This window comes from Myripristis murdjan, chromosome 11 (genome assembly GCF_902150065.1).
Source record: "Myripristis murdjan chromosome 11, fMyrMur1.1, whole genome shotgun sequence".
In the NCBI taxonomy this organism is placed as follows: domain Eukaryota; kingdom Metazoa; phylum Chordata; class Actinopteri; order Holocentriformes; family Holocentridae; genus Myripristis; species Myripristis murdjan.
The window spans coordinates 9573160-9596185 of record NC_043990.1 but is presented as its reverse complement, the minus strand read 5'-3'; the positions used below and the strand labels follow the sequence as shown (position 1 = coordinate 9596185).

At 41.9% G+C, this 23026-nt stretch overlaps 2 protein-coding genes across 2 annotated transcripts in view; one reads left to right on the top strand and one right to left on the bottom strand.

The window, feature by feature from the left end:
• The first annotated feature begins 325 nt into the window (after positions 1-325).
• trhrb (thyrotropin-releasing hormone receptor b) lies at positions 326-2259 on the top strand. The gene is made up of 2 exons (XM_030063942.1): positions 326-1117; positions 1834-2259. The coding sequence occupies exons 1-2, from the start codon at positions 335-337 to the stop codon at positions 2257-2259; spliced, it is 1209 nt and encodes a 402-aa protein (XP_029919802.1). The 5' UTR covers positions 326-334.
• Positions 2260-14331: 12072 nt separating this feature from the next.
• The window catches only part of nudcd1 (NudC domain containing 1), a 30882-nt gene continuing 22187 nt past the window's right edge, over positions 14332-23026 (bottom strand). Inside the window, exons 9-10 of the mRNA XM_030063117.1 lie at positions 17468-17627; positions 14332-14992 (exon numbers count right to left, since the gene is read on the bottom strand). Coding sequence (XP_029918977.1) covers positions 14703-14992; positions 17468-17627 — 450 coding nt within the window. The 3' untranslated portion in view covers positions 14332-14702. The remainder of the gene's footprint in view (positions 14993-17467; positions 17628-23026) is intronic.

Here is a 23026-nt window from a genome sequence, read left to right as displayed (position 1 = left end):
TACGGCTCAAAAGCAGAATCTGTCCGACAGACGCAGGTTGTTCTGGCGAGAACACGGAGACGCACCACTTTTACGCACCACATGACAATGAATTCGCAGGGTATTATGGCAGTGTACGACCAGCCCTTTGGCAATTTGTGTCAAAGTAATTCATAGCACCCCCTGGATACATATTCAAGGTGATTGATCGATCCATACACTTTTGCATTTCTTTTTGCCCTCTACAACTCCCGCTTCTCTCGCGCGTAAAACCTGGTCGATGCGCCGGGAGGCTGTGAGCGCACTGCAAAGTCGCTGTTCTTCACCGGCAGAGCTTTTTGCGTGACCGAGCAAAATGGAAAACTTTACCACAGCTCAAGACATGAACATGACTTTGGGGACGTGGATGGACCACAGTATCCATTACAAAGTGATAAGTAGCTTATTGCTTTTTGTGATATGCGCCTTAGGAATTGTTGGCAATGTTATGGTCATCTTGGTGGTGCTTACCACCAAACACATGAGGACACCGACCAACTGCTACCTTGTGAGTTTGGCAGTGGCAGATCTGATGGTGCTAACAGCGGCTGGTCTACCAAGTATAACAGACAGTATCTTTGGATCTTGGGTATTTGGCCACTATGGGTGCCTTTCCATCACCTACTTTCAGTACCTTGGAATCAATGCCTCATCTTGCTCCATAACAGCTTTCACAATAGAAAGATACATCGCCATTTGCCATCCTATAAAAGCACAGTTTTTGTGCACCCTGTCCAGGGCGAAGAAAATCATTTTGTTTGTATGGGTTTTTACTTCGGTTTACTGCGTAATGTGGTTTTACCTGTCAGATATCCAAGAGCTGGTGTATGACAACATCACCATCGTCACCTGCGGCTACAAAGTGCCCAGACAGTTTTACTTGCCGATTTACTTTTTTGATTTCGGCATATTTTTTGTTTTGCCACTGTTGCTCTCTGCAATCCTGTACGGACTCATAGCAAGAATCCTCTTCCTCAATCCGCTGCCGTCTGACCCGAAGGAGAAAAAGAAAAATGGACACAGCGGTGCCGCGGTCAGTAAGGCGCCGAGCTGTAAAAACACTCGCCACTCCAGTTCAACTGCGACCTCCCGCAGACAGGTGGGTGGTGCGTGAGAGCCTGGCGCATCCACACGCAGCTCCTTCTAAGTTTATAACCATCTTTTACGCCTAAAGGTTTTAGAAGCGTATCCCGCATGTTGTCCTGATTTCTTACACTGGAAAAAGTCTTATCTGAACTTATTTAGACCAATATCCTGTCTAATAATCTAATTTTGTCTAAAACAAGTCCGTTTGCTCCACAGGCAGTTTCACTTAGAAAATATCTAAAAAACAACTCTCAGTGTCAGTGTCAAGGAGATCACTGCTTTAACTCACACAACACTTAACCTTACAAAAAAGGAAAAAAGTTTGACTGATTTTTTAAAAAGTCTTTTTAAAAGAGTATTGGATTAAATTAATTCTCTGAAAATACATATTTTTCATTGCATCTTATTACACGGCTATTACAAACAAACCCCAAAAACTCTTGCATAACTCTTCCTTTTGAAGTCACTGTAATGACTCCGCATTTGCAGGACAGAACAAGTTAAGAGCTGCAAATTACAGTTTGAACTGAACACTGAAACTCTAACACATATACTGGAAAACCCAATAAAGCATTGCCCCTACACCCCAAGGCAGGTTTTGCTCCATGTCTGTAACTGCTGCTGTTATTTATTTGTTCAAATACATGTATTCACTCAACGTGGCTCATTTTATTGCTCTAAGCAGAGCTTTATTGAACAGTTCCAGTGTTTCCCCTTGTGGCCCTCCAGGTGACCAAGATGCTGGCTGTGGTGGTGATCCTGTTCGCCATGCTTTGGATGCCCTACCGCACCTTGGTGGTGGTCAACTCCCTCCTGGACCAGCCCTACCTGGACAGCTGGTTCCTGCTCTTCTGCCGGACGTGCATCTACCTCAACAGCGCCATCAACCCGGTCATCTACAACGCCATGTCCCAGAAGTTTCGGGCCGCTTTCCGCAAGATCTGCCGCTGCGGGCGCAAGGGCTCGGAGAAGCCGGCCGCCTACAGCGTGGCGCTCACCTACAGCGCCGTCAAGGACACATCCATGGTGGAGAGCACCGACCACTTCACCACAGAGCTGGAGGAGCTCACGGTCACAGACGAGCTGCTGCCTGAGAAGAAAATGATGTTCCAGGACCCTTGTGTCTATGGGAGGGTGACTTTCAGCGACGCCTGAGGGAGAGTGTGAGGGCTCCAGAGTCGACTTTAGCGGCCAGAGGAAAAGGTGCGAGACTGAATGTAGTATCTGGTGTGAACTAGAGAGTTGGTGGCTTGCTTAATGGAGTCTGTCAAGTGGAATGGTGTCTCCTGCTGCCCGCTGTCTGACCTTTTCCCAGCCAGGCTGCTGCCTTTAAGATGTAAACACACAGATTACTGCCATTACTGCCACCAATGTGTAATGATAGCATTTGGGTCACCAGGCAAAACTTGCTCCATGTCAGCAACAATGGTCTATGACAGTGTAAATACACAATTAATGATGACTTTAGGTAGTGTCCTGACCTGAGTGACCTGAGTGTAAGATAGTGTGTAGAAGTCAGCATCAGATGAGAGTTAATGTTGCACCATTCACACTTTTTCCTGGACAATTCAACTCTAAATATTTGCTGAGTCTGGGTTTCAGTCCAGCTCAGAATGATTTCATCTTTTTAAAGCTGAACTAGGCAAGCATGTTGCCAAATTTTAATACCAAAAGTTGCCAAAGGGATGAGAGAGAGAAAAGATCTAACAATGCTGAGTTCAGCTGTCTGTGGACAGAGCAGCCACTTGCTGATGTTTAGGAGACAATTTGTATTTTGCCTGTTAATTTGTGATTCATCATTTCCCATGGCTAAGGAAGCATCTATATCCAACATCATAATTTAATTAGGGAAAATACAACCAGTCAGCCATGTGTGAATTAAGGGGGACAGGAAGCTCCTCTCGGTGATGTCAATATTAAAACCGTGCCCAGTGCGGCTGTAAGAAGTGTGTGTGCTGCTTTAAGTGATGCTGACTCCTTGCGTTGAGGCAGGCAGCTCTTCAGAGGGTGAACACTGACTTGCACCTGAAGCCCCTTTGAACAACAGTCTGTATTTTCTCTGTTAATGCTGTACACCCTCGAGCACAATGTGAAAGCCAAGACTCTGTGCTGAGTGAGCCCCAGAGATTAGGGCTTATGTTTTATAAAGTGTATTCATACAGACATATGTGCTGATTTTCCACTGTGAATGACCGGATCAGCCTTGGCTATAGACTAATATAATACACAAGGCACTTTGTAACCTTATTTAAAAAACACCACACAAGTTTATCATCATTATTTATTGTTATACTTGCCTCACCATTAACCACCAATTTTACACCACATCTATTGTTCTCATTATTTGTTTTTTATCGGTGAATGTGTGAGCAATGACCATGATTGCAAACCTCAGTGTTTTACACTACAAAAGACTGTATATAGTGTTAAAGAAAGTGAAGTTTATTGAAGTGTGTTGATGAATTTCAAGTGCCACACCACATGCTCAGTATTTACCTCCGTGATGCGGGGCTGATGAGCCGAGGCAAAGTGAAATTATATTGTTTATCATGTGAACTGTGGATTTATCAAGCCACTGCTTCGCTTGTCTGGTTGTAGTTGTGCGCAATTTAGCAAGCCTTCAATGAGCCGGTAACAAACAAGCTGGTTGGAAACGCTCTGTTTAGATATGCTGATGTTGTGTAGCCTTTACTGCCTGATCAATGACCAAATGTTCATGAATTTGTGAGTGCAGCCAATCGCACAAGGGAACATAATTGTGCAGCGGAGGAAGATAAAGCTCTCGCTCTGTAATAGTTGTAGACAAACGACACTGCGCCTGGGTTACATTTCAATACGTGGCAAATGTGGGATGTAGAATAGCAACAGGAGTTTTATTTTGTGATTGTATCGGTGTATACTTTGAGTGTCTGTACATTCATGCATTCTTGTGAGCAAATTCCCTGCGTGTATGTGAAAAGTTATGAAAATGGTTGTAACTGTAACTGTTTTGTTTGTCAGGTGTAACAGGAGGGTAAATTGTATATTTTATTTTATTTATTTGTATATTATGGAGCTGCTGCTGTCATGAATGCCCAAAAAAGGGATATACTACAGAGAAAATATTATTTTGTGATGTATTATCTGGAAACGGTTGCCTTGGTCTGTTTTTTTTTTTTTTTTTTTTTTTTTTTTTTAATGAATGTGACTCTGTGAACATATTGGATGGTTATATAGAAACTGTGAAAGGCAGACTAGGCAGTTTGAAATGGGAGGGCATGCCACTTTGTTTACTGATGTTAAGAATGAACAGAATTAATGTAAACCTTTGAATCGTCTGTCTTGAATCTAAAGGTTTGATGTCAAATGTGCATAAAAACATCAACAATAGAGACACAAACAATGGAAATACTCTTATATTTTAGGTTATAGTCGGGTAAAACGAGTTGCCCTGAACTCCTGAGCCATTTCTAGGTTCTTTACCGCATCATAACAAGGTGGGCTGCCCTCCCATTTCAAACCGCATAGTCTGCCTTTAATTTGTACATTTTACTGTTCGGTTCCAAATAAAGCTGGTTTGGAAATGATGGAGCCCAGTGCAAGTTTGTGTTTCTGAACACAGCAACACACACTCAGGGAAGACAATATTTATTATGATTTAAATATTTCCTCACAAAGGCGAAATCTCTGTTTTGCCTCTGCATGAGATCCCCCATCGACCACCTACTTTAAGCAGGAATAAACATCAGGCCACGTGGCAGGAAAGCAAAGGACAAAAAGGACAAGTCCAGTGTTCCTGAAATTAAATTCCTTTCTTTGACATTCTCTGGATAAAATAAAACACAGGCATGAAACTGAAAGCATGCAGACTTTCATCTGCGGAGAGAGCCCAAAGACACAGGGAGGCAGATGCAAAGGCGGGACAGGAATAGCTTAACCTTGACCTTAGCAGGAAGGAGCAGAAATCTCCATTACATATAATCAATAAAATCTCCCTAAGATAACTTTGAAGTTCAAAGGCCACAGCAGCTCTCTAATCTGCACTTTGGTGGTATGGACATCACTGGCATTTAGTATGGAAATGTATTAACCACAGCTCTCATCAGCATATAGATTTAAGAGTAACATCCACATACATTTAGATGAATTGATTTTGTTATATGGTGCTAATTTGACAGTATAGAAGATGACACAGATATCCTCAGTAAATCCAAATTCTGTCATCACGTACATATCACATAAACTCCATATTAAAATATTTACTGCAATTTGATGCGATTGCCAGTATGAGGTTGTGTGACTTGAATTTTAAACGGGTCTATGCAGTTTCTCATGAAAGTAAATAATGCTTTGAGGCCGGCCTTCCCTTCCACGTATCCAGATCTTCATCCAGATACTGAGCTTGCTTCTAAAATGTCTTTCATGGGGTCAACTTGTCACATTCAATAAAGGCCAGGCAGCCAGAGGAGTGGACACGCCAAACACCAGTAAGCCCCTGAGCCTGCGGCCGCCTGCTGTGCTTGGAAAACAAGAGTCGAGATATCGCGGATGTTTGGGTTGACCTGTGGGGATTATGTTCTCTTTTTAATTCAGCTCTAACAAACAGGGCTTGAGGGCATACCTGTGTGAGTCTGTGATATCAATCAATGCAAGTGTGTTTTCCAAGCACTTGTAAGGAATGATCTGATGTGATCTGTGGTATCGTAGTATTGATTTCTCTTGATCTATCATCATGTGTGAGCTGACTGAAAAGGTCACGGAGTGTTTGGCATACAGAGGAAAAGCACATGCTATGTTGCTCCGTATTAAGTGCATATATATTGGTCCATACTGCCATGGGAACAGCACCGTGCCCTGATGTTTCACATAGTGCCACTGTCCTCGTGTTAAACATTTTGACGTGTGCATGAAGGCGTACTGTTCACAGCTGTTAGGAACATAGCATTATAGTGGAAGGAATACTTGATCCAAAATGCTATCTATTATGTATCACGCACTCACCCTGAGGAGTATGACGGTGTACCAGGGTCTCTGTAGGGAGAGGAAAAAATGACGCAGCTGGAGGAGGGGGTGGGCTAATATTCTGAGAAAAAAAATCTGAATTCTCAAGATTAAAGTTGTAAATTTACAAGAAAAAAACTTGGACATTCTCTGAGATTAAAGTGGAAAATTCAGTAACAAGGAAATCCTGCTGATTTTAGCCCAGAATCACAATGTTTTCTTCTTCTGAATCGGCCCAAGTCACAACAATATCTCTTCAACATTTTTCTCATAAATTTGACTTTATAAAGTCAGAATTTCTCTCTCTCTCTCTCTCTCTCTCTATATATATATGTCTATATGTCTATCTAATGTATGCATTTTAAAACAATCTCTATAGCTGAACCACGCACCTGACTGTTTAGAGTTACCATGGCAACGACAAAGGCTGCCACAATGCAGCATATTTCGTTCTCTTGGGGTAGACAGTGCAGACGTATGACCCTCAGTGATGGAGACACATTGTTTTTCTGTGGAACTGAACTCATTCAGATGCCGTATGCAATCTGACAATCTCCATAAATATGGAGGGTAAATGAATATAACGCCATGCCAGAGTGTTCGATTTAGGAAACTCTCAATTCAAAGAGACGGGCCTCTGGTCTTGTTGGTCGCGGTCGTGCTGCAGGGACAGCTGTTCTTGTTGCAGCAATGACTCTGGCTTGTTCTCAGCAGCTAATATTCCCTAGCCTCAGCTGGTTATTGCAAGGTTAGCAGAAACAAAAGCCAATATTAACGTGTTTGATGATTTTCCAGAAAAGAGCATCAGCTACACTGCATTTTGTCTGCTGTTAAAATACAAAAAAGTGGAAACTAGTGTTATTTTCATTTGTATAATGAGCATAACATCTCCAAGTATCAAACTAATGTCAGCAGATCAGCTGCACATTCAGACTTTGTAATAATTCCTGCAGCCGTCTGCACAGGCAGATCTGATGAGTGATTTTAGTCTCGCAGGTTTTGAATCTCTAAAGGCATATCATGCACATTACACACCTATCCACGCGAGAAAAGAAGCATCAACAAGCTCTTTCACACACATTTTCTCACTCTCTCTCACACACAAGCTTCCAACATACTGTGATTTGCTCAGAAATATGAAGATGTGCACAGTGCTATGGCTCCCTGAGAGAAGCTGGTACAACTCTAGATGAATCTGAATAATCACAGACTGGACACTAACATTCCTCCGACACACTGAAGCCTCATCGGTGTGTCGCTCTGGCTGGAGAGGCAACAATGAGTCAAACTCGGCACATGGCTACAGGCTAAATCAAGCGGATGGCTAAAATAACTTTGTGTTGTTCTGCTGCTTCACCTATTATGAGTTGACCCAATCAGCGGTTCTCAACCTGTGGTCCGGAGACCCCCAGGGGTCATTGAGGGAGTTCTGGGCATTGCCAGAAAAAGAGGGAATATTGTGATTTCACTAGTTCATTGACTAGCCACAACACAGAATGACAAAACATATAACACAGAATGAAACAATAGTTAGAACAGACAATTATAATCATTTGTTCAGAAACCCAATGGCGGCAGGGACAAAAGAGTGTTTTAGTCTGTTCGTTCTGCATCTTGGCAGGATATACCTGCGGCCTGACGGGAGCAGCACAAACTCACCAACCAAGGGGTGGCTCTGATCAGTGAGGTCAGAACAGATTCAATGAAACAGGAATAAAACATCCTCATAAAAGTGCTGTCAACATTAAAGCTCCGCAGTTTCCTATAAAAGTACATTCGTTGATGTGCCTTTTTACAGACAGCATCCACATGCAAATCAAAACACAGCTTGTCATCAATGTTAGTCCCAAGATATTTGTAATTGTGGACCAGCTCGACAGCTTGATCCTCAATGACAAGAGGAGGGGTGACTGACAGGTGTTTACGGAAGTCAATCAACATTTCTTTAGTTTTTGACACGTTGATACACATGAACGATGAGGAACACCAGTCTGTGAATTCCTTTACTACAGGGCCATGGTCAGGGTCGTCACTGCTCAGTAAGGACACGATTACTGAATCATCTGCAAATTTCAAGATGTGACGCCCCATATGTTGGCTACGGCACTCGTTCGTGTACAAAACAAACAACAAAGGTGAAAGGACGCAGCCCTGAGGTGATCCAGTGGAGGAGACAAGAGTGTCTGACAGGACACCATTGACCCTCACACGCTTTTTAACTTTTCAGTTAAAAAGTCCATTAGCCAGGCTATAAGACCAGGATCAATGCTGTGGAAGTCCCTCAATCTTCCTGCTAAAATGTGTGGCTGTATGCAGTTAAAAGCAGATGAAAAGTCAATGAATAAAAGACGATCAAAAGTCTTGGCTCCCTCAAGATGAGTCAAGACGAGATTTAAAAGGGTGGCCAATGCATCTTCAACACCTCTGCCTGACCTGTAAGCGAACTGTAACGGGTCCAGGTAGTCTTGAACACAGGTCAGAAGTCTTTCCTTGACAATTTTCTCAAGGGACTTCATAACAAGGGAAGTTAGTGTCACAGGTCTAAAATCATTTAATGATTTGGGGGGTGCAGATTTGGGAACAGGAACAATAATGGAATCCTTCCAAAGTGAGGGGACCTTGTGAAGCTGTAGGGACATAGAAAAGATAAAAGTAAATATGTCTGCCAGCTGGTCAGCACAGTTCCTGAGAACACGCCCTCCAATGCCATCTGGGCCAGGGCTTTTCCTTTCCTTGACTCCACGGAAAAGTTTACACACCTTGTTCCTGTCAACAAGATTATACTGTGAGGAGACAACATTTTTAAAAACTGACAATTCCTCACTGAAATTACAGTTGTTAAAACGGTTATAAAAATTGTTCAGTTCATTTGAGAGCTCCTGATCAGGCCTTCCAGTGAGGGAGACATGGCTCTTCCTGGGTTGCATCCCCATCATAGATTTGACCCCCTCCCATGCAGGACGAGAGCTGCCTGCCCTTAGCATGCTCTCCACCTTGTCCTTATACCTGCATTTAGCAAGTTTAAGCTCCTTTTTGAGCTGTTTTTGGAGCTCTCTATATCGAGCAGTGTTGCCCTGAGCGAAACAAATGTTTCTCTGGTTAATTACAGTTTTTGGGCGTCTTTGACACCAAAAAGATTGAGAATCACTGTGCTAGGTGATGAATCCAATCTGCATAAGGAAAGCAAGGGTTCAAGAACATAATTACTGTTTCTCAATCCAAGGCAGTATAGGGCTGCAATTAAATGCCGGCTTCTCTTAAATTACACATTTCAATTCATACAGTGTAGGAGAGCCATAAAGGAGCCAAGAATAAATGTGTGTGAGATGCAACCAGGCTCTTAATGAGACACCGGTAAATGTATAAGAAACCCAAAGGATTAGTTTCAGAGTCATCAATCTTCAGTTGCTTCTCTTTTCCACAAAAGAAAAAAAGCACAGTAAAAATGTAAATAATCTAATGTTTGTTACAGTGATTCAGTCAAAAGTCATGACGGCTTTAACAGTTGCCGTATTTGTTGTTCTAAACACTCGGTGTGTGTGGAAGGTAATTCCCAAGAAAACTCATCCTCTGGGTCACAGAAAGCGGCGTGTTTCACATTTTATTCTGAGGGAAGAGCAGCTTATTTGAAGTAAGTAGGAGAAAGTAGTTATGGGCAGTGAGAGCCACCACAGCTGAACAGAGCAAAAACAGAAAATCCAAGGTTAACGATGTCCCACCACACTGTTGGATTGACATGTGATCCCTGGGAAGTGCAGCACAGAAACACCAAATCAATGAGCACCGAATACATCACTGAAAAAAAAAAAAAAAAAAAAAAACAAGAATCTTCTTAGTTAGCACTTTGAATAATGTTCCTCCATAGCAGAATATAGCTGACAGGCAATCTGAGGATATAGACCTTTAATTAGATGTTTCATATAAATGCTCTGGTGGGTAGTGAAATCCCAGCTCGTCCTTGCATTAATAATAAATCAGCTTCCGAATTTAGCTTCATCAAATGTCTAAACAGACGAGGTGCAAAGGATTACACCGCAGAGAGAGCAGTAAAGAGAGCAGGGGGACAAGAGAGGCTATGAAAGTGGAAGAGAGAGAGACAGAGCTTGGGAGAGGAGGATGGGTACAGGGAGGAACATAGGTGCAAGTAGAGGTGGAAATGGAGACAGGTATGAATAAGAAACAGGTTTTCTGGCTCATTAACTTTGGAGGGAATGTATTTAGGCACAATAAAAAGGTCCTCGTTCTGCAATAATGGGACTGTAAAGCTCATTATGACAGCCGGGTTAGAAACAGCCACAAAGACGAGCATGGTGTAATTACAGCCTGCCTGCAACCAGGGAGCAGCCTCAGCTTTTATGAATAATTATGCACGGGAGAATATGCACAGTGTGGAGTGGCTGTTGATATACCTCGTCACCTTGTCATTATAATACAATTGCGTCTGAAATCTCCAGTGATGGGATGTTCTTGCCAGCCTCAAAGCAAGGGGTTAATTGACTGAGCAAGCCAGAGAAAGTCTCTTCTGTCCAACCTCTGGAGAGGAAACTGCAGTTTTGTCTCGCCAAGCAGTTACAATAATGAAGACAACTGCTTTAAAACCCTCCATCCAGACTGATTCAGCCCAATCAGAGATTCTCAGAGTTTGAATTGCATGTGGGAGGAAAAAATACATCATTCAACAGTCCGTTTTTATTTTGTTTCTGAACCTAGGGCAAAGACTTGTCCAACCAATTAGAACAGAAGTTCAGCCGAGAGAAAAAAAAATTGTCCTTGCAACACCATGCACAGGGTGCATGCTCTTGCAGTGGACTGACGATTTAATAAATCTGGAAACATCCATTAATCTATCCCTGAAAATCAATTTGTGTTCCAGGAGTTTTCCGAGGAGATATATTTATGGGATGATCTGCCGCATTTCAAGGTACCGTCACTTGTTTGGAGAAAATATCTGAAACAAGTGAGGCAGCACGCTCCACAGTTGTAACAGTTTATGAGACACGTGAGATGGCGGGTAATGGGGGGTGATAATATTCACAGCCTGCTGAGAGAAATAAAGATAAAGTTCTTGTAGTTGTAAATCAGCTAATTGCACACATAGTGTCTAATTACATGTCCCCCATTCAGTGATCCCACGAGGGAGGAGCTTTATTCATTACCAAAGAATAGGCAATCAACCCGATGATGGTTTACTGAAGTACCTGCATGCAGAGAAAGTTGTGTTAAATTAAGTTAAATGGTATAATTAATCCTGCAGAACAATAAAGTTTCAGCAGGAATAATTGTTAAAATGTCAAACCATAATCACAAACCAATTGTTTTTGCAAAGCAAAACCCCTAACGACGCCTCAGCTCTTATCACAATTGAGGTAAAACAAATATCGGCTGGGAAATGTCTGTGTTATGAAACCGGCTACATGTTGTTGTTTTTAGGGAATGTAAAATTTCATGTCCCTAGAGACCATGAAACCTCTTCAAAAGAACGTCTTATGAAATGTTAAAAATGCATTCCAGTCAATCTGGAAAATACAGCTGTTCTAATAACGTTCTCGGAAAGTGGCCTTTTGGAAGGTACGAGGTGTTTACCTGACAGCAGCCAGATGAAGGTTTGGGAAATGGAGAAGCGAGGCAATAACTATCTTCCATTATCCAGTTCTGTGCGGTCAGGTGGCTTTGACAGCACACTGTGCTTTGTGGCTGAGTAAACAAAGAGCCAACCCTTGCAGACATTACGGGATCCGACAGGCCCCCTTCAAGTAATCTAGGGACACTGGTGCAGCTAATAAAAACAAGCACTGCAGTCTAATTCAATTGCTCACCAATAATTAAATCAGAGCAGAGAGTAAAACTAGATTTCCCTCAGTAAAACAATGACTGCCAAGAGAAAAGGGCGATTACCCATCACCGACGGCATGGACTAGCACAGGGAATCATATTGCCTTGAAAATTTTTACGTCACAAATTGCAGACGGTCTTCACAAAATTGCCCAACAAATGAGAATTATTCCACTGTCACCTCACAGCCCATTTTTACTCATTTAAGACGCAAGTTACACCGCAAAAGAACCACCAAGAGAGCACTGCTCTTGGTGTGTTACAAGTTCATTTAACGCTCAAAATTGGAAGAGTCCATTAGTGTCTCCCAAGGTGGGCCAACCACAAGGCTCGTGCAATGCTATAATTTCAGAGCTCTCTGTGTTTTTCCAGCCAGAGAACACTGCCAGAGTAAAAGCAACGGTAAATGGAGCCCAACCAAAGAGGACGAGCCAAATGAGTCCATTTCTAAATGGTAGTGTTGGGGTTAACACTATCGCCGTCCTGTGGTCTACTCCTGCCAGAACCTTCGACCTTCGTCCATCACCTGCTCCATGTCCCATCCTTTCTTCTCTTTCAAAGAAAAAATAATATCAAGGGAAGCAGATTGGCCGCTCTTTACCAGAGAGAGAGAGAGAAAAAAGTCCATTAGTGTCTGCCTTCAGTCCATCTACAGGATAGTAGCATTTTGGCCTTTTCTCTATTGACAGAGTGGGTTTCTTTGAAGGGAAAAAAGCACTTATGAGGGTTTCTCAAGAGGGGAAAAAGAAAATGCCACTGCTGAGCAAGCAGGGCTGTTTGTTTACTGATGAGTCTGAAAAATGAAGTGGTGCACATAAGGTCTATAGCAAACACAAACAGGATAATCAAGCTTCTTGCTCTCAGATTTACTGCTAAAAGTTTCAAACTTAACTTTTCACTATTCACGATTGTCGGTACTGAAGACATTCACCCTGGCTTTATGGCAAAAATGAAACTATGTCAGACCCTGAGGTGGGGGGGTTGCACATGACCCATCTAAACCCATTCTTCACACGACTCCCCCCTGGGCGTAGATAACGGCACGCTATGGCAGCAGCTTTGTCCCCTCTGCCACAGCATCATTAAACAAAACATCCCAAACAAACAAACAAAACTGTTATGTAACAGGTGTGTGTGTGTGTGTGTGTGTGTGTGTGTGTGTGTGTAAGGCTTTCACATGGTGGATGGATGTTTTCTTTCATGCTGTCATGCGGTGGTGTTCATTGTTCTTATGTTCCTGTGTAGCTGTGTGTCTATCTGAGGCGCTGGACAGACCGGTGGCAACAAATTTCCTTGCTAAAGGACGATAAAGAATCTATAAGAACAGTACTCACAAATAGGTAGATTAAGTCTTTCAGTGCTATAACTTCAGTACCTTCACAGGAGATTTGTATTTCCATTCCAACCTTCATCCAACAAAACTAATCAGGAAAGATGCCAATAAATAAATACATGAAAAGATAGAGGAGTGCACTGAGTAGTGTGCAGATCTCCACCAGGCATGTGGTCTCACCTTCGCGTGCAAATCTCAAACAATTCCATAATCCAATTACTAAACCATTTTTTGCCGACTGGGGGAAGGGAAATACTGAAGCACTGCCTTCGTTTCTCTGGTGCTCAGACTTCAGTGAAAGACCAGCTGCGGAGTTAGCACTCAACTGCTGAAGAAAACAGGATTTTCAAAGTTTTGGAATCACTTTTGAATCACAAGTATTTTTCATCTGACAGGCCCAGTTGTATACAAGATTAGCTGTGGACAGATACACAGAGATGTACACACAGACAGATACACAGGACTACGCATGATCCCCTCCAGGCTGACCCCTGACTGAGATTTTAAAAAATGACAGCTGTGAGTTACAGATGTGATTGAATTTTTGGGTTCAAGTCCAACAAATCAATCAAAGATTGAACCGAATTGTAAGAAGATCCTGTGCAGATATGTGGAGTGTCCTCATGTAAATTTATGGAAATGAACATTCTGTCTTTTATCAGGCCTCCACCATGGTGATTGAAAAATAAGCCCAGGAAAGGGATTTCTCAGTCGCCGCCGGCCGTCTGACACGATACAGCAACCAACCATCAATCCAACCATCCAGCATAAACAAGCATTCATCAGCAGGAGCTCATAATCCATGTAGTTTCAAAAGTATTTTTTAACACTGAAAACGAAAAGTCATTTTAATGAATATTTTTACATTTATAGACAGTATGAGGCCTATCTGGAAACTGGGAAATATCTCCTAATGAAGAAATAATAAATATACACCTATTTCTGAACAACTGTTATAGTCAAATCTTTTTTTCTTTTTTTTTTTTTTTTTAACAGTTGCCACCTGACTTAATGACTCATGAGACAACTACAGCATGTTTGGCCTAATGTGCCGAATGTAGTCATTTACGCAGAAGATTTGGTTTATTGGATTTGTTTTATTTGAGAAATTACATTCCATTCATTTTGCACCGGATTTACTGGGACAATTCTGCACAACTGAACATTATTATTCACGACCCGTAGCATTTATCACATTCAGTTATTTTCTCACCACTTATTATTCCTACAAATCAATGCATTTACATTTATACTGTGACACATGGAAATTTGGTAAAAGACATGAAAACATGGTAACTCGAGGATGCACAATGCAGCACACACTGACACAGGACATAATAACACAAGCTGCAGACCGTTACTATGCAGCTGCAGCAGATAATCTTTATTTTGGAATGGTCAAGCGCTCGAGGGGTTGAGGAGATGAAATTTTAAACCTAACAGAGTCCCAAATCTAATTATTATTGACCTTAAGAACAAAAAGGTTACTGGAGGTCAAGACAAACAGTCTCTCATTGGTCGCCCTGAAGCCCAAGATCGGTTCGTTGGAGTCCAGGCTGGCCACCTGTTGCTTGGCAACCTGTCCCACCTGACGGCCCTGCTTCCTGTTGAAGAGGACAGTGTCGACAGGCGACGGCTGCCTGTAGATGAAGGCGCGGCGGAGGCACTCGCCCAGGGCTGCGTAAGAAAAGTTTGGAGCGCAGGTGGCAAACTTCTTATCCCGTTTAGACGCCTGGACGTAGCCTGCACAAGAGAGAGAGACGAAAAAGAGGCAGTGAAACTCCTGGGCACTAGGAAACTTTGAACATTAAGAACTCCAGATGATAGCTGTTTGAAAACAATTATTTTTAGCACCCAAAATCATTTCAGAATCAGGAAACTGGACACAAAAACACACTCGTTTTTTACCTGCTCAGAACATCCGAATCACTTCAGATCAAAGGGATGGCAGAGGCTAAAGTCACATTTTCTCTGCTGTTTGTTTTTTGGCTCTTAAGATCTCATTTGTAACTTGTGGGTGGAGAAAATGCCCCGCCAGTATAAACAACCAACAGCAGAATTTCAATTGGGCAAACACAGCATTTCAAGAAGGCAGGATCACTCACACACACACACACACACACACACACACACACCTCCCTGGAGCAACCCAACATTGTGATTTAGGCTGACAAGCCCGGTGTGTTTTTGCATAAAAATCTTGCCTTGTGGAGCTTTAAAGATTTTTAATTCTGAAATTTATTATGTCAGCTTTATGTAAGTGAACTTGGTTATCACAGTTGTCATGGCGATATGAGGTTTTTATGAATTTTTAAGCTGTTTACACCGGTGACGTTTAGAAATACTGCAAGAAAAAGTTATCAAATGTGCAAAAGGCTTATTTATGATATACATTAGAATGCACCCAAACTTTGGGTGATCAAATAAATGCTGGATTGGAGTTTTAATATTCACTCATTTGTGTGCACAGGAAATACTGTTTAGAATAATGGTGCACTACTTTCTATTGGATCCAAACAAGCTTGACTTTGATGTTAATACTCATGCAGGCTTTTAGCATATTTTCCTTCGAGCCACAGTTGACTCACCGAGGTAATTTTGGAAAGTATCACTAGAGATCCATCTGTATTCACAAACCAGATGATGTATTGCATATGTAATTGGAGAGAACGGTAAAATCCTCCTGTGCAATAAATAAAATGTGAATGGACTTACTGGCTGACAGAGTCTTTTATTTTAGCTCGGCTGTGACAAAGTTGCCCTGCACTTTTACCAAAACTCAAGTTATCATTAGTAGTTTTAATAGTAAAACCTATGTGGGGGTTTACATGCATAGAGGAAGAGGCCACTCGTTGTGTTTCCATTTTCATAAACGTTTGCATGCTGAAATTATGCGATGGGAACAGATAATTACCCTTTTAGCATCGTGTTTACATGTCCAACCCACTGTCCCATAATGCGGTTAATACTGCATATGGAAAAGACGGCACTGACAGATTAAATCCATCTTTGGCCCACAGTTTGTTATGGGGATGCAGCTCTTAGCATACATGCAAATGCAGCTAGTGATGCACAGGCTCCCAGAATTCCTAGCAGCACCGCTGTTCGTCTGATATTATAATTTTAAATCAGGGCGTTTCAGTTTGTCCTTGAGGGGCTTGAAGGGGATCAAAATGAAGAATAGTTTAAATGTACAAACACAACAAACATTTAAACACAAGAAATCTGTTAATAATTATGGCCATAGTCTTGTTTTGTTTTGATTTTTGGCTCCTTTTTATGAATGTTTTTAGGATTTTTTAAATGAATGAATGCTGAATGTTTTTGTATGATTTTTAGTTTTTGCTAATCACCCCTTTTGCCGTGTTTTTGAAGGAAATCAAGTGAATTTGCTTGGGTTTAAAAGGGTACATTTTACTACAAATTAAATCAGCAGAAACTGTCACTGAGCAAATGAAGCATTAGTGATTTTCCTATCAGGGTCCCCAAAGCAAAATCATTTCAGGTGGGGGTCCATGGCTCAGTGAAAATCAGCTTTGGGGGTCCAGAACATGAAAAAGTTTGAAAATCCCTGTTTTAAACCAAATTTACATCCATCTGATGTATCTGAATAGATATTTGCTTGTGGTGTGTAAAAATCTCATATGTATGTCACTTTGGATAAAAGCCTCTGCCAAATGTACATTTCTAATTTGGTTATTCACTATGTACAGACAGTTAGCTGATTTTTAAAATGTAATGTCAATGAGAAAGGTGTTTTTTCATGTAAATATGTGCAGGAAAAGACAGCAAGACGGCCGGTGACGGGTGCAGCCCACTGGTTGTGAGACGGCTGCAGCGCCGCTGTCAATAAGAAAGAAAAATGCAGTTTGCATTGTGCAAATAAATTGGCATTTTGCGGGAATCTTGTTTTTTTTGTGCCACATCTTTAATGCAAAGCCCTCATTGCTGTGATGTTTCTGCACCTGCAGATCACCTGTCTTTCAAACAGCATGGGCGGTGCTGAAATGTTCTTTGTTTATGAAGATTTGAGTTTCTGTAGGTGTCGTGCTTTCCTTTGTCGAGCAACTGAGGCCATCATCCCTCATGCTAACTATGCAGCTTTTCTTCTGTTTATTCCAAAAACCAGCCGGTGTTTAACACAGCAGGGGGCTGATAGAAGCGAAACAGAAAATTGTTTCTATCAAAAGGCCTGTAATTATAATTTTAAGATCTTACCCAGGGCATTGAATGTGGCAATGTGCTCCCACATGTTGCTGGGCTGGTCGGGCCGCGGCTGCCACACCAGGGCGTCGACGTCGTGTCGGAGGCAGAGGCAAGGCATTTCAGATGGGTTCACGTCCACTGTGAAGAGGTACTGGTGACTTCCCAGATTCACCTGCAAAGAGGGAAACATACTGGTGGGTTCACAGCCTGTCGTAGATTCCTTCAATCTGCACATTTCATCATCTCTCACCCACAGATGATTTTTACCTAAGGGGTCAGAATGGAGGAACTTGGTGGACCGGTGGCTGCAGCAAGTAAAGGTTCAGTGCCTTGCTCAAGGGCAGGCACAGTGATAGAGTATGCGGCTGAGGCAGGGGATGGAAGTTTTTCCTGTTACCAGACAGCCTATAATCACAAATCCTCCCTGTCACAAGCAATCTCATGTTAGACGTGATTTCATTTGTGCTTGCTCCGCCGTGAAGAAGCAATGGGATCGGCTCTATCGTTTCCAAAGTATATCACGATGATTAAGCTCCGCGTGCATTCATAAAACACGTGACAATACCCTCAAAATCAATGGTTTATTAACAGATCAGGAGACGAGAACATGCATCAGCTGGGACAGAAAATCAAATTCGTCTAGATTGGATGTGGGATCCTGTGGAACCAGGATGTGCACGCAATTTCCCAGAATGATATTTGTTTCCATGTTTCGTCCCACAAGGTGACTTCCAGCGTTAACGGAGATTTACACCCATGTGTGGCGACTGTGGGAGCAAAATGTTATTGAGTAGTAATTAATCAGAGCCTCACAAGTGCATGCTTTGCCGCACATGACCTCATTATGATGAATGGCCTTGACGTAACCGCGCGTGCTATTCTAGTTTTCCTCCGTTCGTTTACAGAAGCCAAATCTCCACGGTGACGTCTTCGCTCATCGACACCTGACTATTCACACCGAGCAACACTGGGAGTCTACCCACACCCTGCGAATCCAACTGCCAGCGTTTTTCATAGGTTGTCAGGCAACGCTGTCCTCCCCATCTCAATACACACTTGACAGGCATTGAAAATTCAGCATAAACCAGCCCATATGCTGCTGGCTGACAGTTCTGCACAATGACAAGCCTTCCAGCAAGCAGTCACTCCTCCACTCTAAAACTCATTAAATTGACACTTCTGTTTTACTTGCAACATGCGGCAGACATCCACTCATGCTTCTGTAGAGCTTGTGTGTGTGTGTGTGAGAGAGAGAGAGTCGACTGCCAATGATGCCTCTGATTGCTCTGGTCATGGTTTGAGATGAACAACAAAAACCCAGGGCCAAGGCACAAAAGAATAAGCGTATTGTATTGCACTGACTTACTGTAAGCACTGTAATCTCCTATTACCCAACAAGCCAAAGGAAATCTCTCTGGGATTTCTTTTGCGATTTATTTAGCCATGAACAAACGGCTTGCATGATAGTCATATGGCTTTGTAACCTCATTTTTAGATTTTCATGACTTAATAATAACATTTTTGTGGTGTGGGGGGAAAAAAACGCTATTTTGTTAGTTTGTAAGATTTCAGTTGTACTTCCAGTGTTCTGGCGATTTATGCTGCCTGGTCGAAAAATGCTCCCCTAGCAACAAAAAATGTTCTATCTCCCGAACACTTTGGGCTATCGCAATCAAATTTGGTGTACCTATGTAGATATGATGTCTGAGTGACCAGGACAAATTCGATGCCGTTTGGCCAATAGGTGGCGCTGTAGCAGCATCATGAAACGAATCACATCAAACATCGAACTAACTTGGCAACACTGGTCCAGTCCCGTCATGCCACTTTAATGCCAGAGAGACAACCCCACCCCCCATTCCTTGTTTGTACATCTTCCACAGCGCAATGCCGTGGAATAATGTTTCACATTTCCGCTTTGAACAGGCTGTGTAAAACGGGCTTTTGAAACAGTAATTTGGCCCGCTGAACTGTTACGATTCGACTGAACTGAATTCTTTTGCCAGACACATCTAACAGAGGTCCCGGGCTCTCTCAGTCTGGCATTTGGTGTCACCAGCGCTGGCATACCGTATGTTTTATCTAGCTGATATTCACAGAGCACGAGGCTCATGGTGAACTGCGGTGGAAAGTTTAATTTTCTGCATTTGTATATTTGGTTCGTTTAGGTTCACAATGTCCAAATGGAAACAAATCAGGTCTTGTAAACAAAGGAGGAAGCAAGTGCCGACAAGAAAAGGAATATTCTCAGTTCCAGGAAACTCAACTTATAGCTTTAAAGACCCAGTGACTCTAACTAACTTATTTTCTTTATTATATGCATTTCCTGTTGCAACAGGATGTTTGGGCGGGAGGGACATGGTGCAGGGAAGGATCATTCACAGGCGAAAACCAATCGGACAGACCAAACCCCAACCCTAACCCAACAGGATCTCAGTTTGGGAGCGAAACACAGTTTTATTTACAGCCACCAGTGCAGGATGATGTTACAATCCTCTGTTTTACAGGAAGTAGCGGTCACATGAGGTCATTTCATGGGGACGTTAACAGAGATATGTGTGTCTTGTCCTTCCCCAAGATGAACATTTGACTTTTGATGCAACTAGCTACCCCTCTGGGGACAGTTTGGAAGAAATTAAATACTGTAATATATTGGGATACTGCACTTACTCTAGGCTATACCAAACTTGTGTATGTCCTGTGCAACATTACACTGCTGGTTCTGAGAATATAAGGGGTTAGGAGATCTGTGAAAAAAAGCCCAGAATAAAGCGAACTCCTGTTTTCTTGGTGTGCATAAATTTGGGCTGGAAACCCTCTGGGAACATAGAGGTGAAAATGATCGGTCTATGTGAATCATTTCATCCCTACCCCTGAATCCAAACTGACTAGAAAGATTTTCAACCAGGACATTTGCGCCACTGTCTTTGGTCTTTTCTGAAACATAAGTACAGATCAGAACCTCATACAACTCCCAACATTTCTGGGGGACAAGGGCACCGTGTTTCTTATTGACATTTTTATTATTATTATCATTACTGAACCTCAAAGAGATTATCTTGGTACCCTGCCTCTGATGTGGGGAAACAGAAGGATTCAATCATTTTCCAGAAGAAGAAATACTGTGACTGTGTGCCAGGCTTACCCAGTATGAGTAACTGTTGGCTATTAATGTCAACATCAATCTCTTTATACCATAAAATCTTGTGTTTCAGGGTCATTTCCTGTAGTCATGCCTTACAAAATGCACTACATTTCATTTAGAAGTGACCTGAGATTCACATATTTATTTCCACAGCTTTTTGGTTCCATCTGAGTTTGAATGTGATTGTTTTCACCTGCTCAAACAAGTTGAACTAAAGGTGTAAATGCTTAAATTTGAATAAATCACTCATCACATGCTAGGTGTGAATGCATCCAAAGCGACATCGGCAAATTGACAAATAAACAAAGTGACACTGTTGGCTGTACTGTGAGCTAGTGGCTTACTGGTTGGAAGCATGATAAAAGGCTTTTGTTGAACAAATAACTGCTATAAAAAATGAAACAACACTAAATTTAATGATAAAATGTCTACAATCCCCTTTAGACCATTATTAGTTGATGAGAGGGATTTTATTATTTACTTGTAAAAATATGATTCTGTCTTGTTTTCTGTTGTCTATAAGGCAAACCATCATTTAGTTTCGTTTTTGTAAGTAGAATTATAGGCAACACAAATTTAATTCACTACTTCATACTGACCTTGGTAAAAAGGAAAAAAAAAAATCAGCATTTTATTATCAGTACACAAATATTTTTACAGTATGATATCATTCAATATCACTGAAGTTCAAAGCAAAATGAAATAAAATGAACCCATTTGTTAATGCTCTAGTACACACTGAACTAGGGTCTCTATAAAGACCTACTGACAGTATACTGTGTAGTATATTTAATTTTTAACTTATTCAAAGTCAGTAGCTCAGGACTTCCTATCCTATGACTAATTTATTAAACTGGGTCCTGCAAAATGAAACCATATCCCCTAAAATTCAATGGCTTGATAATGAAATCCATTTTTTAAAAAGCGAAAATTGGATCATGAGGCTTTTATGTCATTATTTCCCAGTGCACTTTTGTTCACCAGCCCCCAGCCTACTTATTTTGAAGCCAACGTGCTGCAGAAGGTTCAGGAGCTGTACGCACAAAATAGCACAAACAAAGGGCAATCATAAGTTTAAAAGAAAAAGGACACGGGGCTAAACATCTGACAAAATAAGCATGAAAAAAATTATTTTCCTTGTGTTTTATTTGTCACAAATCCAATACTGATAGACAAGGATTTAACAGCCAGCAGCAGAGCACAGCACCAGATTAAGCTGCTAGATACAGAATTCAGATACTCATGTTCCCGATACACTGCACTAAACAGAAAGCGATGAAGAACGATGAAGAGCTGTACATGAAAGCTGTGCTCGGTCTTTTACTTAGCAGAAGTTGCTGTTGGAGCTCGTGGACGGCCTGTGAGCAGCTGTACTGCGCTCAGCTGTCGGTGTGCGTGGGAACACTCAAAAAAATTTAAGTGCTCCGTTGCATGCTGAAAGGCGTATTTGAATATTTTTAACGTATCTAGACAGCAGAAACAGAATGCACTGGAAAGAACAACGCACTTTGCCACTTGGCTTGGTCACGCCTGCTTTCTCCTTGTGGCAAAGTGCACCGTTTGCTCTACTGTGTCTGCCGTTCCCAACATGAAACGGGTTTGAAGCCTTTCAGAGTGCAGTGAAATACTCCTCTTCTGTCCTTATCATAGGGTGAAGTGTGTGGGGTCCGAACATGGAGGCAAAGACAGAGAGGATGGCATTAAGAAAGCAAACACAAATGCATTGGTTCATAGAGGCCAGATGTCAGTAATAACAGCCGAAATGCCAGCTCTCTGTCTCTCTGTCTCTGTCTGCTGTGTCATCACTGCTTCCCTCACACTGCTGCTCACTCACCTTTCTGACAGGAGGACAAATCGTTGTTTACTTAGACACTCTCCTGTCTGAGAGGCTGAACTTAGCCTTTGGAAATCGCCCAAATGTTTTGTTTGACTGTAAAGAAACCTGCGCATCAAACAATACTCAGCTGTCATCCGTGACGACATTTGATTCAACTCGGCGTTTTCCGTGATGATAAACGCACTGAAAGGATGTCAGTGCAACAAAGGAGATTTTACTGTTTGACGTCACTCTTATGAATGAAAGCAGCAACAGACTGCTGTGCAGGCCATTTCAAATCTCTTAATATGAATATATAGGATTTATACATTTGTAAAACATCAACGTAGCTGTAATCACTGTTGAAGAACATCCACATCACCAACATTTTATCATTTATTATTTCTCAAATACAAAGCGAATTTTGTTGAACATAGATTTAAATTATGTGCTATTCTGCTATTCTTTGTGAATCATCCCTTTTTGTGCATTTTTTTTAAAAAAGGCTCCATATACACTATCTAACATACTTGTTCAGTGAACAGATGTATACCCCATTGAAGTATAGAGCCAGCGGATATGACTCATAGCCTCCCTGTGTGGAACATAA